Raw genomic sequence first — 18,050 nt, forward strand, 5'->3', positions numbered from 1 at the left:
TCAGAACCATGTACAGCCACATCATATTTAGCTTACGTTGATTGGACAAACATTTTTTGGGTATCTTTTAGTTGTCACTGTGTTAGACTAAGCAGAGGTGATTTGATTATGTTGAAATGTTGAAGTTGAAATGGTGCTGGAATAGTGGAGGCAGCTCCTGTTTCCTTTGCGACTTGCGGTAAACGCTCTGTAGTTATAAATCAATAGTTGTGTAGTTATCCGAAAATGTCGGAAACATTAACTTGCTTAACCATGCTGTAGGTCATGTAACTGTTTGTTATATGCAATATGCCTCAAGGACATCACCGGACAGAGGTTGCTATCTGGTTTTGTGATAAAACAAAGGTGTGGTTGAATTTATTCTGCCACTGTCTTCTTATTGTCTCGACCTTTAGATCACAGTCACAAGGCATATGAATTAACAGCAAACAATGCAATTATGACAACACACACAGTGTAGGTTGTAATATGGGGGGGGGGCTTGGCTTCCCCAGTGTTTTTACCAACACACCGCTACTGCTGGAAGGAGATTACAGCTCTTGTAAAGCAGAATGGCAAATCATTGCCATTTTGCACACTGTTGACAAAATTTTACCAGACAACTTGTTTCATGGGGCTTTGACTCCATCTACTGGTCTATCTCACCATTCAGGTCTACCCAATATGTCACCTACATCCTGCTTGAAACATGCAACAACAAATATTTTCATATGATTATACCAGTGTACCTTTTATTTACAAATATGACAGTCATGGGCTGCATGTTAGATTTTTGGGGGAGGGGAAAGTAGGCCCTGCACTCTCCAGGACAGAGGGTTATTGGAGGACAGCTGCTGCACAAACAAACTACACTATCTACAAGCTTACAAACCGATGCTGCCATCTCTTGCAACTTCTGGCTGTATGACCAAATAAGAGTATTCAATCATTTCAAGAAGAATTCAACAGTTAAAAACATAGTTTTGTCATCTTAAAGTCCCCCGACCAATAGGTGTCACCGTTTTTATTATGGCCTTCCCAACTTTTTATGAATAAACTCCAAATAACGTCTGATATTCGCTATATTTAATTCGTTCGAACAATAAAACATGATTATGTAGACATTGTCGATACATATTACACAACACCCGCTGTCAAACACTTGTATAAACACGTGGCAATGTTGTATAAACACGTATTGTGTAATTTTCTGCATGGAAGGGGCGGGGCAATGGATCCAGCAGCGTTCCGCTGTCTTTCGAGGCATCAGAAGACAAGAAGATGGCGGCACTACGAGTGGTCGTGCTATCGGGGACTGGACGAGCCTTCCTATGCACGCCAAAAATGATTAAGGCTCCTCGGGTATGATGACATGTTTATGTTGTTTTGGAGTTTGTTCGTTTCTAAAAAATACTTCCAAAGCCACCCTGACAGCTAGCCGGGTAGCTAGCTAACACAGACAAGGTCACTCGAGCAGTGATTACGTTACCCAGTGTGCGGTAGATAGCTGCATGTTGAAGTGCAACTCAGTGTGCGAAGTAACGTTGCTACATTTGACGTGATGGATAGTTGATAATAGTGATGTTACGTTTGATACCGGAGCATGCGTTGAAATTGAAAAGCAGTTGACTTTAAAATCAAAGCAGTGTGCCGATGCCGGTATCACCAACATTGTCTCATAGCATTTCGTAATACTCTGTACATAAATCCGATACATCCATTTAGTATGGTGTGTATCAGTACTTGACTTGGACGGGAGTTCACCTGAGCTGAGTTACGTAAACTAACTCACTCTTGTACATCGCCTTGGTCCGTACAATGTACCTTATTTTTCCGCCCCCAAAACGTAATACTTCGATAGCGCGCCGGACCTCCGGCTAGAAGGTCGAGGGTTCGAGAACTGCTCCCTGCTGTTTCATTACATTACCATTGTAAAGCACCATTTCTCTAACAAAATCAATGACGAGACCTCCACGCTGCCCGTTTCTGTATGATTAAAGAAGGCAGTGAGCTCCGTCGGTTGTTTTGAAAAATAGCGGGTCGGGGAGCGAAACTAATGCGTGATAGTGAGGAGAGATGTCGTGTGGGGAAACTGCTTTTTTTTTACTCGATCTGTCCAACTTATCGCCTCTAAAATGTAAATAAAACACTATAAGGAATTTATATAATGTGTTATTACATACCTATTTCTAGGTTTGTGTCGAATTTGAATCGGGTTTTTAGAGCAGTGCTAAAGTGATCTTCAGAAGTTAAGTGGCTTTTGAGAGTCATGATTGCTTGCAGTGATGACGCAAAATGACTAGGTATCCCCCTTACCCCTGTCCATTTCTTGTTTTCAATTGGTAGAGAGAAGTGCTTACACCTGGTGGAGAGAGATTGTAAGACAAATAATTGCTTTATGCGTGCTGTATGTTACAGCATGACACGTAACGGTGGGTCAACTTTAAACTTTTCTCCAATACTATAGAGCCATTACCATGTCGATCAACGTTTGAATAGAAACGTAGTTCACACGCCAGATTTCGAAGTCAACACAGTCGCTACAGTCCCATTAGTTTTCTTTGCAGCCTCGTTTGAATGTCGCGGTTGCGCACATTTGTACGGAATGGGGTGAGTTATTACCTTACTGGTGTTGTGCTGAAAAGTCCCCCCCCCCTGCCAGAACCCCCACCCCCTTCGCGTGAACGCGCACGCACTCAATTCTTCATTGCTGCGACTTGCTTACTAGTTGAGATTTCTGATCTGCGTTTCATTAGAATTTTTTTTTTGGGGGGGGGTTTATTTATGGATTAATACACATGAACAAATAGCCAAACCGAAAACTGCAGACATTACTAGTGCCCCCCTGCGATCAAACCGACATAAAAACGTGATCAGAAATTTCAACTAGCAAGCATGTCGCAGCAATGAAGAATTGGGTTCTGGCACCACACGTTCTACTTCTTGATCTCCTGTTCCTTTTATTGAATATTAGCTCAAAAGCATTGTGGAGGTCCTGCACCTAACTATAAACAGTACTATTTCAGTCCAGGTCAAGCACGGGTATGAATTTATTTGTGTCCATCACCCATTTCATATGATATGTTACAAATTAAAATTACTTGAATTCTAGCTAGGTGGCTAACGTTAGCTGGGCTAGGGGTTAAGTTTAGGAGTTAGGTTAAGGATTAACTTGAAGTGTTAGCTAACAAGCTAAGTAGTTTAAAAATTGCTAAAATGCTAAAGTTGTTGATTATGAAATACACTGATTGTTTAAAGCAAAACTACCAAAACTATTACTGATGGTGAACCTGAACAATCAAAATAAAATCTATTGTATGCTCCGTGCTGCATGTATATCCAGATTTGTCTCCGGTAGCACTAGCTTACTTTTATTCCGGTAAAACACAATTTAACAGGGCATAGATGAAAATAACACAGCAAATTATAGTTAGCTTACGCTCTTTTGTACATTGCGCTGTAATATACAATTTACCTTATTTTAGCACCCAAAAAACATAATACTTTCAGGTTAACTAATATGAATACCATTGTAAAGCTGAATTTCTTCCCTTTCCAGCAAGATCAATGACAAGACCATGTTGCCGTCTTCATGATTGAAGAAGACAATGAGCTCTGTCGGGTCTTTTTTAAAATGGCGGGTGGGGAAGTGACACCTACTGCGTGATAGGGAAAGGGGGAGATAAGCCTTGTGTGCAAACTGCTTTTTTCACCTGATCTAACTTTTTACAGCTAAAATGTAAATAAAACACTATAAAGAGTTTATATAATGTGTGAATCTGGTTTTTAGAGCGGAGCTAAAGTTATCTCCGGTCTTCTGGTCAGACTTTGGAGGTGCGCACACCACCCACTGCTTCAGTATATTACTCGCTAATGTCCAGACTAGATAACAAGGTAGATGAAATTTGGGCAAGGGTTGCTTTCCAGAGAGACATCAGGGATTGTAACAATCTTTTCCATGGAAACATGGCTCTCTTGGGATATGCTGTCAGTGTCGATACAGCCACCTGGATACTTTATACGTCGCGCCGAAAGTAATAAACATCTCTCCGGGAAGAAGGGCGGGGGTGTATGTTTCATGATTAACGACTCATGGTGTAATTGTAACAACATACAGGCACTCAAGTCCTTTTGTTCACTTGAACTAGAATTCCTCTAAATCAAATGCAGACCGTATTATCTCCCAATGGAATTGTCCTTGATTATTGTCGTATATATCCCCCTCAAGCCGATACCACGACGGCCCTCAAAGAACTTCACTGGATTTGATGAAAACTGGAAACCATATATCCTGAGGCTGCATTTATTGTAGCTGGGGATTTTAACAAAGCAAATTTGAGAACAAGGCTACGTAAATTATATCAGCATAATGACTGTAGTACTCGTGGTGGCAACTTTGGATCACTGCTACTTTAACTTCAGCAATGCATACAAGGCCCTTCCTCCTTTTGGCAAAACTGACCACGACTCCATTTTGCTCCTCCCTTCCTATAGTCAGAAGTTCAAACAGGATGTACCCATGTTAAGAACTATTCAATGCTGGTCTGACTAATCGGAATCCACGCTCCCAAGATTGATTTGATCTCGCGGACTGGGACATTCCGGGTAGCTTCAGAGAATAACATCGAAATATACGTTGATTCGGTGCGTGAGTTTATAAGGAAGTGCATGGGAGATGTTGTACCCACTGTGACTATTAAAACCTACCCTAACCAGAAACCATGGATAGATGGCGGCATTCGCGCCAAACTGAAAGTGCGACCCACCGCATTTAACCATGACATGGTGACTGGGATTATGGCCAAATACAAACAGTATAGTTATTCCCTCCGCAAGGCAAGCAAGCGAAATGTCAGTACAGAGAGATTGGAGTCGCAATTCAACGGCTCAGACACGAGACGTATGTGGCAGGGTCTAGAGACAATCACGGAATACAAAAAGAAAACCAGCCACATCACGGACAACGTCTTGCTACCAGACAAACTAAACACATTCTTTGCCCGCTTTGAGGATAGTGCCACCGACGTGGCCCGCTACCAAGGACTGTGGGCTCTCCTGCACTGTAGCCGACGTAAGACATTTAAACGTGTTAACCCTCACAAGGCTGCTGGCCCAGACGTCATCCCTAGCCGCGTCCTCGGAGTATGCGCAGACCAGCTGGCTGGTGTGTTTACGGACATATTCAATCGCTCCCTATCCCAGTCTGCTGTCCCCACATGCTTCAAGATGGCCACCATTGTTCCTGTACCCAAGGAGGCAAAGGTAACTGAGCTGAATGACTATCGCCCCATAGTGCTCACTTCTGTCATCATGAAGTGCTTTGAGAGACTAGTCAAGGATCATATCACCTCCACCGTACCTTTCAGCCTAGACCCACTTCAATTTGTCGCCTAAAACCCTCCAACTTTTGCAGATGCACAATTGAGAGCACCCTGTCGGGCTGTATCACCGCCTGGTATGGCAACTGTACTGCCCACAACCGCAAGGCTCTCCAGAGGGTGGTGTGGTCTGCACAACGCATCACAGAGGGCAAACTACCTGCCCTCCAGGACACCTACAGCACCCGATGTCACAGGAAGGCCAAAAAGATCATAAAGGACAACAACCACCCAAGCCACTGCCTGTTCACCCCGCTACCATCCAAAAGGCGAGGTCAGTACAGGTGCATCAAAGCTGGGACCGAGAGACAGAAGCTGTTTTTCAATCTCAAGGCCATCCAACTGTTAAACAGCCATCACTAACACACAGAGGCTGCTGCCTACATACAGACTTGAAATCATTGGCCACTTTAATAAATGGATCACTAGTCACTTTAATGTTTACATATCTTTCATTACTCATCTCATAGTATAAAAAACAGTATATACATATCTATTGCAGCTTGCCTATGCCGCTCTGGCATTGCTCATCCATATATTTATGTATATATTCTTATTCTATTCCTTTACTTAGATGTGTGTATTAGGTAGTTGTGGAATTGTTAGATATTATTGCACTGTCGGAACTAGAAGCACAAGCATTTCGCTACACTGGCAATAACATATGCTAACCATGTGTATGTGGCCAATAATATTAGATTTTATTTTAAGAAGTACACGGCAGCTTTTGAGAGTCGTGATGGCTTGCAGTGGTGACTCAAAAAATGAATGCATTCAGTACAATTGACTAGTGCGGCGTTTCAAACTCAAAAGACACCCTCGTCCACTCACCCTCGCCTTATGCCCTTGGGGGAATCCCCATCACCATCTTGGACGTCGGTCCAAACAATTAGCCAAACGAGAAGTTCGCAACGTAAGCCCCTCAGCCCTCGTTTTTGATTGAGTTTGCGAGTGTACAATTATGCACACTTCGGGGCTTGAAACGCCCCATAATTCAATTTGCAATGATTGTACATCCGCTAAGACAAGTCTGCCGACAGGTCCGTTTTTTTTCCAGCTTTTCTCCAATATTATCGGGCCATTACCATGTCAATCAACGCTTGAATATAAACGTAGTTCACACCGCAGATTTTGATGCTAACGCAGTCGCTACAGTCCCATTTGTTTTTATTGCAGCCTCGTTTGAATGCAGTGGTTGTGCAAATTTGTACGAAATGGGGTTAGTCAACAGTACATGGGTTTACTCAACTAAAACGTAATATCACACAAGCCTTTTTAGGGTTTGAATGCTGAAGGTGCCACGTAGATACACAAGATCAGGAACAGGCCGTCTACAGTTTGACCAGGCTACTGATGTTGCCTGTGGTTGATCGGCATCCAAAATGACTCAATGACTCAACACAGTTACATGCAGTTCGACACTGAAGGAGAGAAAGCATCGGTTGTCACAAAATATTAGGTATTTTCGTAAGGTAGAAAGATTATAATATGAGCAAACTGTTTCTTGTAAACTGGCGATTTGTAACGATTTGATTTTCCTGACATGCATGCTACGTTTGGATCGGTTTGGGGTCTGCTGACTGATGCACTTGTATCTAATACATTTGAATCAGGGACCGATGTGAATTGTCACATCCCTACACTATTGGTTACCTACCAAGCTAGAAAGGAAGACTCAAGTAGCCAGCATTGAGATGGTAACTGAGCCAGAGCAGAGGTAGTTTGAATTTTACATAGCTAACGTTGTTCGGTGGCTCGATAGCCAGTTTGAAAACAATTGATTAGAAACTTGCTAACCTTAGTCAGTATTTTGAGGCTGCAAACTGGGAAACGTCCTCCTAACTACTTGAGCTTGTTTCTCGGTGTTTCGTGTGTGGTTATCATTATCCCTGTGAAAGGTATTCATTGCCAGCCAGTATAGCAAATCGATATCCTACCGACTTCATGCAACTTCATTAATCACTAGCTATGCTATCTATGTTGCTGTTTGCCTACCCGAGACCTCTTGTGGTGCTAGAAGGCTGACTCCTTTGCTATCTGTTGTGAAACCCAGGATAGAAGGGCAGTTTCATAAGTGCTTAGTTGTATGCCTTTGCCTTGACATGGGATGCATATTCAGTGATCTCATGAACCAACAAAGATTGACCACAATATTACGGTTATTTTGGTTAAGGCAAAAATGACGGTGAATACCTCAAATGAGCAAATGGACGACAAATGTCAGTAGCTAGCTACATTCATTCTATGTCAACTCTCTTCCTCAACAGGCCAACATGTCGTTTGCCAGTCTACCCAGGTCAAAGAAGGTGGCCCTGACAACATTGGGTGTGTTGACAACTGGAGGGGCCGGACTGGCTCTGATGCTGCAGCAGTCGGTTAAGGCTTCAGACCTGGAGCTTCATCCCCCCAACTACCCCTGGACCCACAGCGGCATGCTGTCAGCCCTCGACCACGCCAGGTACTAACTAACTCCTAACCATGAAGGCCAATTACAATTACATCATATGATATCACCAAGGCTTTTTCCAGTGCTAGCAATATGAAATTTGATTTAGACATTTAGAATTTTAAGGAAATATAATTTTTCTTAAGGAATCTTATTACATGCTAGATCATATTTACCTGAAAAGGAGGACTGGATGTAATGTCTGTTATTCTTTATATTGCAGCATTCGCCGTGGATATCAGGTGTACAAGCAAGTGTGTTCAGCGTGTCACAGCATGGAATACCTGGCCTTCCGTAACTTGGTCGGAGTGTCGCACACAGAGGCCGAAGTGAAGGTTTTGGCTGAGGAGGTAAGGGTTTGTCCTTGGCCATTAGATTAAACAAGGTCATGGCCTTACAGATGACTGTCAGTCACTGGCTAGAACGTGTCCTTGGGCACAGTTCTAGGATCAGCTTTTCCAAATCCTAACTTTAACCATTATGAGTGAAAAATGAAAAGCTGACCTATCAGTTTCTAGGGACGTCTTGGTCCTTCTCCATGTCACTGACCACTGTCTGTTCTCTGCTCAGATTGAGGTGGTGGATGGCCCTGACGAGTCAGGAGAGATGTTCACCCGTCCAGGAAAGCTCTCAGACTACTTCCCCAAGCCATACCCAAACCCAGAAGCTGCCCGTGTGGCAAACGGGGGAGCCTTGCCCCCAGATCTCAGCTACATTGTCAGTGCCAGGTACCCTGTTGCTCAATCCAAGGCAACGTTCTCCAACCTTTTCTAGCAGGAGAGCAACAACAAAAAAGTGTGACCTGTCACAGAGCTACTCGTTTTTTGGGGTAGCTTTCTAATAGGCATGTTCTTCTCTCCTTCCCTGGGTCCTTAGTGCGCTACTTTCTCTTTGACACTGTTTTCTGTCAATATACCTGGTAAAATAATAATCTGAATATGTTCTGTTTTTCACTCAACATTACAATTGTTTATAGAGAAACATTGGATGTTCTGAGTACATGCCAATGCTTAAATCACATCAGAATACTTGTTTTCTTACAGACCTAAAAAAAAAACATGATTTTACTAATTCCCCTTAAATTGCCCATCTAGCGTGTGAGGAATGTGGCGGTCTAGTGATGGTTCCGCACTGCTGCTGCTCATTTCATTGCAAACTTTATAAATAACAAATAATAGATACAAATGATATACTTCTGCCTGGTAAGCCTACGTTGCAGTTTACATTTGAATTGATAAGGTTTTTGGGAAAGTATCTGTCAACTTACACGATGGGTATCACATCAACTGGCTACACACGGAGTGATAGACAAATGTACTCACCACACAGGCGGGCAATATTGCTGGAAATTAATTGGCAGATAGTTTTAGGTTTCGCTTTTTATGCCAATAGTGGCTAACCAGCGTTGGGATAATGTCAATGGTACTGGTTAGATGGGAGCTTGCGGTGTCTGATACTTGTACGATTTGTTTATGACAGTTTGCGGTGGAAAATGTATGTATTTTCAGAATTGTTTGGCGAGCTGGGTTGCGGGTTACCGGTAGCTTACGATTGACCTGTTGGAGACCCATGCTCCAGAGTATCTGGTGATTTGGGAATATCGACAGTAAACGAAACGTTAGATTCAAGGTAGAATATATTGTAACCTTTACTTCACCAAAAATCTTTTTAAGTGTCTATAGAGCAGGATAATACTTTTGTAAATCCACAACAAGACACTCCACTGCTACCATGATATTGTACCTTAGCTTGCAAGTGCTATGTCCTAAGTTGTTTTTCTCCATTGTTGCAGACATGGAGGTGAAGACTATGTGTTCTCCCTGCTGACAGGCTACTGTGAGCCCCCTGCTGGAGTGGAGGTGAGAGAGGGCCTCTACTACAACCCCTACTTCCCTGGCCAGGCCATCGGCATGGCTCCCCCCATCTACAATGAGGTCCTGGAGTTTGAGGACGGTCAGTAGGATTCCCTCTGCTAGGGATCACTAACTTGAAATAATATAATGATAAATCGATTCAGAAAGTGCTTCTTTCTTTTTTTGCATCGCTCCCAAGACTCCATTTTGACCCTTGACATGCCAGACTGAATGTCTAGGTTCTGGTTATAGATTAATAGACGAAGGGCTCCCGAGTGGCGCAGCGGTCTAAGGCACTAGTTCGATTCCAGGCTGTATCACAACCGACCGTGATTGGGAATCTTATAGGGCAGCGCAAAATTGGCCCAGTGTTGTCCAGGTTAGGCCGACATTGTAAATAAGAATTTGTTCTGAACTTACTTGCCTGGTTAAATAAAATGATTTGATATTGGATATTTACTGAACAAAAATAAACGCAATTCAAAGATTTTACTGATTTACACTTCATATAAGGAAATCAGTTAATTTAAATGAATTAATTAGGCCCTAATCTATGGATTTCACATGACTGGAAATACAGATATCCATCTATTGGTAAAAGATGGCTTATAAAAAAATAGGCATGGTTCAGTATCTGGGTTGTCCACCATTTTCCTCATGCAGCACGACATCTTAATCGCATAGAGTTTCAGGCTGTTGATTGTGGCCTGTGGAATGTTGTCCCACTCTTCAATGGCTGTGCGAAGTTTCTGGATATTGGTGGAAACTGGAACACGCTGTCGTACACACTGATCCCAAACATGGTCAATTGGTGACTGGTGAGTATGCAGGCCATTGAAGAACTGGGACATTTTAGCTTCCAGGAATTGTGCACAGGTCCTTAAGACATGGGACCGTGCATTATCATGCTGAAAAATGAGGTGGATGAATGGCGCGACATAAAATGCAATTGTGTTCATTGTCCGTAGCTTATGCCTGCCGCTACTATAACCCCACCGCCATGGGCCACTGTTCACAACTTTGACATCAGCAAAACACTCGCCCACACAACGCCATACATGTGGTCTGCGGTTGTGAAGCCAGTTGGACGTACTACCAAATTCTCTAAAACGAAGTTGGAGGCTGCATATGGTAGAGAAATGAACATTACATTCTCTGGCAACAGCTCTGGTAGACATTCCATCAGTCAGCATGTCAATTGTACACTCCCTCAACTTGAGACAACTGGCATTGTGTTGTGACAAACCTGCACATTTTTAGTGGCCTTTTATTATCCCCAGCACAAGGTGCAATGATCATGCCATTTAATCAGCTTCATAATATGCCACATCTGTCAGGTGGATGGATTGGCAAAGGAGAAATGCCCGCTAACTGGGATGTAAACAAATTTGTGCGGAGAATTTGATACATTTTTGTGCGTATTAGAGGTCGACTGATTATGATTTTTCAACACTGATACCGATTTATTTGTAATAATGACAATTACAACAATACTGAATGAACAATGAACACTTTCATTTTAACTTAATATAATACATAAATAAAAATCAATAATGAAACATGTTCCATTTGGTTTAAATAATGCAAAAACAAAGTGTTGAAGAAGAAAGTAAGTGTGGAAAATGTAAAGAAGCTAACATTGGGCCTCCCGGGTGGCGCAGTGGTTAAGGGCGCTGTACTGCAGCGCCAGCTGTGCCATCAGAGTCCCTGGGTTCGCCCCTAGGCTCTGTCGTAACCGGCCGCGACCAGGAGGTCTGTGGGGCGACGCACAATTGGCCTAGCATCGTCCGGGTTAGGGAGGGCTTGGTCGGTAGGGATGTCCTTGTCTCATCGCGCACCAGCGACTCCTGTGGCGTGCCGGGCGCAGTGCGCGCTAACCAAGGTTGCCAGGTGCACGGTGTACCCTCCGACACATTGGTGCGGCTGGCTTCCGGGTTGGATGCGCGCTGTGTTAAGAAGCAGTACGGCTGGTTGGGTTGTGTATCGGAGGACGCATGACTTTCAACCTTCGTCTCTCCCGAGCCTGTATGGGAGTTGTAGCGATGAGACAAGATAGTAGCTACTACAACAATTGGATACCACGAAATTGGGGAGAAAAAGGGTAACAAAAAAAAATTAAACACACAAGCTTCCTTTTAACATGAGTCTTCAGTATTCCCAGGTAAGAAGTTTTAGGTTTTAGGTATTATAGAACTATTTCTCTATACCATTTGTATTTCATTTCCTTTGACTATTGGATGTTCTAATAGGTACTTTAGTATTGCCCGCCTAATCTCGGGAGTTGATAGGCTTGAAGTCATAAACAGCACAATGCTTGAAGCATTGTGAAGAGCTGCTGGCAAACGCAAGAAAGTGCTGTTTGAATGAATGCTTATGAGCCTGCTGCTGCCTACCACCGCTCAGTCAGACAGCTCTATCAAATTATAGACTTAATTATAATATAATAACACACAGAAATACGAGCCTTAGGTCATTAATATGGTCAAATCCAAAAAGTATCATTTCGAAAACAAAACGTTTATTCTTTCAGTGAAATACGGAACCGTTCCGTATTTTATCTCACGGGTGGCATCCATAAGTCTAAATATTACTTCTACATTGCACAACCTTTAATGTTATGTCATAATTATGTACAATTCTGGAATATTAGTTTGCAACGAGCCAGGCGGCCCAACTGTTGCATATACCCTGACTCTGCGTGCAATGAACGCAAGAGAAGTGACACAATTTCCCTAGTTGATATTGCCTGCTAACGTGAATTTCTTTTAACTAAATATGCAGGTTTAAAAATATACTTCTGTGTATTGATTTTAAGAAAGACATTGATGTTTATGGTTTGGTACATTCGTACAACGATTTTGCTTTATTCGCAAATGCACTTTTGTTAAATCGTCCCCCATTTGGCGAAGTTGGCTGTCTTTATTAGGAAGAAATGGTCTTCACACAGTTCGCAACGAGCCAGGCAGCCCAAACTGCTGCATATACCCTGACTCTGTTGCACAGAACTCAAGAAAAGTGACACAATTTCCCTAGTTAAAATAAAGTCATGTCAGCAGGCAATATTAACTAAATATGCAGGTTTAAAATATATATACTTGTGTATTGATTTTAAGAATGGCGTTGATGTTTATCGTTAGGTACACATTGGTGCAACAACTGCTTTTTTCGCAAATGGGCTTGTTATATCACCCATTTGGCGAAGTAGGCTGTGATTCAATGATAATTTAACAGGCACTGCATCGATAATATGCAACGCAGGACAAGCTAGATAAACTACACATGGTTGATAATATTACTAGTTAACTAGTGATTATGTTAAGATACATTTAATGCTAGCTAGCACCTTAACTTGGCTTCTTGCTGCACTCGCATAACAGGTAGTCAGCCTGCCACTCAGTCTCCTCGTAGAGTGCAATGTAATCGGCCATAATCGGTGTCCAAAAATGCAGATTACCGATTGTTATGAAAACTTGAAATCGGCCCTAATTAATCGGCCATTCCGATTAATCGGTTGACCTCTAGTGTGTATGGAACAATTCTGAGATCTTTTATTTCGGCTCATGAAACATATGTTGCATTTATATTTTTGTTCAGTGTATTCCACATCTTGCATTTTTGTCTTTAACTTCTTGACGCACCCATCCCTTTAGCGGGATCATTTTCATCAACACCCGCTGAATTGCAGCGCGCCAAATTCAATTACTAAAAATATTTAATTTTCATGAAATCACAAGTGCAATATAGCAAAACACAGCTTAGCTTGTTGTTAATCCACCTGGCGTGTCAGATTTCAATACAGCTTTTCGGCGAAAGCATAACAAGCATTTATGTAAGAACATCTATCTCAGTAGATAAAATATTAAACACTAGCAGCCAAGTAGATTGGTCACGAAAAGCAATACATTAAATCGCTTACCTTTGATCTTTGGATGTTTGCACTCAAGAGACTCCCAGTTACACAATAAATGTTCCTTTTGTTCCATAAAGATGATTTTTATATCCAAAATACCTCCATTTGTTTGGCGCGTTATGTTCAGAAATCCACAGGCTCGAGCGGTCACGACATTGCAAACAAATTCCTAATAGTTTCTGTAATGTCCACAGAAACATGTCAAACGTTTTTTATAATCAATCCTCAGGTTGTTTTTAAAATATATAATATATCAACCGGGACTGTCGCTTTTTCAATAGGAGAGGGAGAGACAATGGCTGCCCCACTCTGTTGCACATGCAAAACTCTGCGAACACCCAGCTATCCACTGACGCAATGTTATCTTTCTCGCTCATTTTTCAAAATAAAAGCCTGAAACTATGTCTAAAGACTGTTGACACCTTGAAGCCATAGGGAAAGGAATCTGGTTGATATCCCTTTAAATGGAGGCAAGGCATCCAATGGAACAGAGAGCTTTCAGGAAAAACAGCACTTCCTGGTTTGATTTTCCTCAGGTTTTCGCCTGCAATATCAGTTCTGTTATACTCACAGACAATATTTTGACAGTTTTGGAAACTTTAGTGTTTTCTATTCTAATCTGACAAAAAAAATAAAAAATCTTGCCCCCTACACTCAAGAAGTTAATCAGATGGTCTTATCCAGAGCAACTTAGTCAGTGCGTTCATCTAAAGTAGAGAAGACGATCACATGTCATTGGAAGTAAAACCTTCCATTTTCATGTGTTGACAGGAACCCCAGCCACCATGAGCCAGGTGGCCAAGGACGTGTGCACCTTCCTCCGGTGGGCGGCCGAGCCTGAGCACGACCAGCGCAAACGCATGGGCCTGAAGGTAAGCTGGCAGGGAGGCGCCAACCACTGCCATAATAGAAATGGTTGTAATCAGAAATGGATTTGCAACCTAGGGTGTATTCAATAGTGCAAACTGTTTTTCAATAGAATATGTTTAACAATGAAAACATTTTTTTTTTGGGGGGGGGGGTACAAATGCAGGTAGTCCCTCTATTTGGGATTTTCTTTGGTTGGTTTCTAGTGAATACATCCCTGATTTAGGACATTCCTTTCCATTGTTTGACACAATGCCATTGTTTGACACAATACCTTTGTAGTCTTAAAAATTGGTAGGTCTATGTGGGGCATTGCTTGGATCCCTCAAGTATTTTTAAATTATATTAATTACATTCAATTTCATATGTCTGGAACCACTACTTGTCATGTTTATAAACATAAAATAAGATGTTTGAAAGGAGTCACTAAGTCAAATCCCCTGTTTTGGATTTGTCTTTTTGGCCCTTGCTTTCAAATGGCTCCCTTTCTACATTACTCTCATCACAGTTGACATTGACCCCATCTCACTCAAACAATTTCTTCCCCCAGCTGCTCATGGGCTCTGCCATCTTGATCCCCCTGGTCTATTACATGAAGAGGCACAGGTGGTCAGTGCTGAAGAGCAGGAAGATCGCTTACAGACCCCCAAAGTAAAGACCTAGACAGCTGCATTCTGACTGCCCATGTTGCTTCTCGGCTAAAATTCTGACCCCTCTGATTTGTGATTGTCCTTTTAAAAAAAAAAAAAAAACACATGCATTTATGATATGGTTGCCCTAATTCACTTTCTGGGTGACCTCTCAATTAGTTATTTTCTGCCAACGGGAAAGGATGTAAACACAACCTCTATACTGTTTTTCTGTACAAAATAAATTATCGAAAGAAACGTGTCCAGGTTGTTGTCTAATGGTTAACCTGTTCTTTGATGGGACTCAAGTCCTGCAACCTTGTGCTGTTGGGAATCTGTCACATCATGGGTTCTCTACACTTTGTTGTGTAAATATTGAATAAACACTGGTGTACCGAATAAACCATGTTATAACCTCTGACCATGTTCTGCAATGCACCTATGCCACAAATGTCTTGTCTTGATGTGGTTCATACACTTTCTACACATTTTAACATTTAACTTTCCTTTTGTTTGCAAAAACCATACCGCAAGTTTTCCGGCCAGAAGATAATATCGTCAATATAGGGATTCTTAAAAGTCTGGATAATCCTTGTCCAGCAAGGAAACTTTATTTTTATAGTTGAAAACTGTTGCATTATTTGAGGTTAATTTTTACATTTAAGGTGAACGTTTTGCTTTTGGAATTGTTTATTCATTTCTATGTCGGCTCTAGGCCGGGAATTGCCCTTGTCCAGAGCAAAATATCCTAATTTCAAACTCTGTTCAATTCTAAGAACTGGCAATTAATAATAACTGCAAAAAAGGATCTAATGTAGTTTCTTGCAATAGCCCTCTGACTTTTGTCTAAAATCCTAAATACATCATGACTGAGGATGGCTTATTTTTAACAATTTTATATATTTTTGGGTTTTAACTATTTTGAATTCACCATGATCACAACCATATACAACTCCAGCTGCCTGAGATAGGATCTGCATTTTGGTTCAAATGTTTATTTTAAGGTTTTTAGAGTCGAAGCAATTTAGGAAAAACAAAATTGCTACTTTGTATACATACACCTTGAATGGATAAAAAATAATTTGTCAACTCTGTAAAACATCTCTTGTCAGATTGTATTCTAAACGTCAGCTCGCTGAAAGATCAGAATTGTTATTGGGGATTTTCAAATGAATCATTTCATAGTTTACAAATGTTTATATTGAACTTTTATTTTGAGGCAATATATCTTGAGTATTTGTTAACTTCGTCACTGATGGCTACCCCCTTAAGATGTTATTTGTCAACGTATGCTTACACTATTGACGTATTTGCTGTGCTAGATCTAAGGGATAATGTTTCCTTTATAAATGTTTTAAGTTATGAATCTAGAAAAACATGCCAAAATGCTAACAAAATTTGCCCTGAAGCATTATATAGCGCTATACAATAAAACAAGTTTGGATATTTGAATAATCTAATGTTAGAATTAAACCGCAGCGTATGTTTACTACTGAAAAGATTTTCTAAAAGCCAATTTATGGTTGATCCGAAATGTGGTTGGAGGATGTGACTCAATCGCGGAGCTTCAGAAGCCAAATCAAGCTCCATACAGCTCCGCTATGCGCCTCTCAAATGTTGTAACTTTGTGGAGGGCTACTTAGAGCTTCGCTTTGACATGATTGGTTGGTGGTGCGGGAGGTCCTGTATAAACACCGCCAGCCTGCTCATTATTAGGCGGCAGATTGATTAGGGCAGCCTTTTCTGAGCTAAATTGATCCAGACGCACCACCACCACATAAAACCTCATAATTCTGCCCCAAAACAATTTCTCTCAACCAGTAGCATACGTACTTTTTAGGTAAGCGCTGATGCCGCCCTTTGGTAAGCAATGCCCATTTTGTCAAAGGCACAAAATATTTTGCTTGTCCATTCCCAGCGCTCCACTGACGTTCTGTCCCCCCCAAAAATGAACATAAATCTTGTATCAGACATAGTATATGGTATAAATGTGGCTTTTTCTGGAGTCAACAGGCTGGACATAAAGTGTATGACAACGTAATGAGGACCTACACTTTTTTTTACATCATGCAGGTTTCTCCGATCAAATAGCCTAACCTAATTGGCGCTCAATCAAATAAACAATGCGCTGTTAACAAACAACATATCATAAAAACATGACAGGTCAAAGTAAAATGGACAGTATGGAATTGACAAACACAAATTATGTCCAGGAGTTTCACCCTATTGTCATGATCAGTGGTTTCAAGTTTGTATCTGTACATTTTTGACAAGCTGATCATAGCAAAAAATAAAATACTTCTGCATTTCCCGCTGTGTAAACACATTGCAAATAGGCTCGCGATAACTCTTGAAAAAGTTGGGTAGCTGATATTCAGAGTTTAAATAGCCACATTTATTTAGTCGCGGGAATCAGGATTAATAAAGCCAATGCAATGCCCTGTTTTACAAACGGTGGGCCTAAAACATGGACGGTTGCAATTTGGTGCAGTCCTCCAGACAGGCCTTGATTTCAACGTCCAATGACAGATTTTTGGTCCGGTCCGCACCAAATCTGAACCAATCATAGACGTCTATGTATGGTTCAGACTTTGTCCGGTCTGGACCAGACTTGATTTTGCCCAAACATAAACGTCTATAAATTACTTATTTTCAACTTTCATTCAGAACTGAAAATGAACCGGATTTCAACATCAGGAAAATACATATTTTTCAACGTCCGGAAAATGCCTTTTCAACGTCCTGGAAAATAAACATTTTAAACATACGGGAAAAAAACTTTCCCCCTTTTATTCAGAACCTAAATTTAACCTAACTTCAAAGTCTGGAAAATTCGTATTTTAGACGTCTTTTCAACGTCATTTTGCTTACTGGAACTATTCTAGTTTTGCAGGGTGTCATTTTTGGTCTCGCCAATTGCGGTAGAACGGCAAGGACCGGCCCTGTGTATAAACTAACTCCCTTCCTAGACAACTTCCTTCACAACAG

At 41.5% G+C, this 18,050-nt stretch overlaps 2 protein-coding genes across 3 annotated transcripts; both read left to right on the forward strand.

Annotated features, from left to right (window-relative positions):
- Positions 1–1,225: 1,225 nt before the first annotated feature.
- Positions 1,226–15,483, forward strand: LOC115142868 (cytochrome c1, heme protein, mitochondrial-like). 2 transcript variants are annotated; one of them, XM_029682669.2, is made up of 7 exons: positions 1,226–1,341; positions 7,625–7,815; positions 8,027–8,153; positions 8,374–8,531; positions 9,596–9,756; positions 14,338–14,438; positions 14,984–15,483. In XM_029682669.2, the coding sequence occupies exons 1-7, from the start codon at positions 1,261–1,263 to the stop codon at positions 15,086–15,088; spliced, it is 924 nt and encodes a 307-aa protein (XP_029538529.1). In that variant the 5' UTR covers positions 1,226–1,260; the 3' UTR covers positions 15,089–15,483. The 2 variants fall into 2 exon arrangements, with proteins under 2 accessions (XP_029538529.1, XP_064857741.1); XM_065001669.1 differs by lacking the exon at positions 1,226–1,341 and adding an exon at positions 5,542–5,631.
- Positions 2,861–5,480, forward strand: LOC135560204 (uncharacterized). Its single transcript, XM_065001670.1, has 2 exons — positions 2,861–5,241; positions 5,393–5,480. Exons 1-2 carry the CDS (start codon positions 4,648–4,650, stop codon positions 5,402–5,404), a joined length of 606 nt encoding a protein of 201 aa, XP_064857742.1. The 5' UTR covers positions 2,861–4,647; the 3' UTR covers positions 5,405–5,480.
- Positions 15,484–18,050: the final 2,567 nt, after the last annotated feature.

The sequence above is a fragment of the Oncorhynchus nerka genome, linkage group LG15 (genome assembly GCF_034236695.1).
Source record: "Oncorhynchus nerka isolate Pitt River linkage group LG15, Oner_Uvic_2.0, whole genome shotgun sequence".
In the NCBI taxonomy this organism is placed as follows: Eukaryota; Metazoa; Chordata; class Actinopteri; order Salmoniformes; family Salmonidae; genus Oncorhynchus; species Oncorhynchus nerka.

Bases quoted from the DNA above. Each gene is read 5' to 3' on its own strand.
- LOC115142868 (XM_029682669.2), top strand. From the start codon at position 1,261: ATGGCGGCACTACGAGTGGTCGTGCTATCGGGGACTGGACGAGCCTTC. The intron at 8,154-8,373 runs GTAAGGGTTTGT...TTCTCTGCTCAG, and splicing joins TGAAGGTTTTGGCTGAGGAG to ATTGAGGTGGTGGATGGCCC. The intron at 14,439-14,983 runs GTAAGCTGGCAG...TTCTTCCCCCAG, and splicing joins GCAAACGCATGGGCCTGAAG to CTGCTCATGGGCTCTGCCAT.
- LOC135560204 (XM_065001670.1), top strand. From the start codon at position 4,648: ATGGGAGATGTTGTACCCACTGTGACTATTAAAACCTACCCTAACCAG.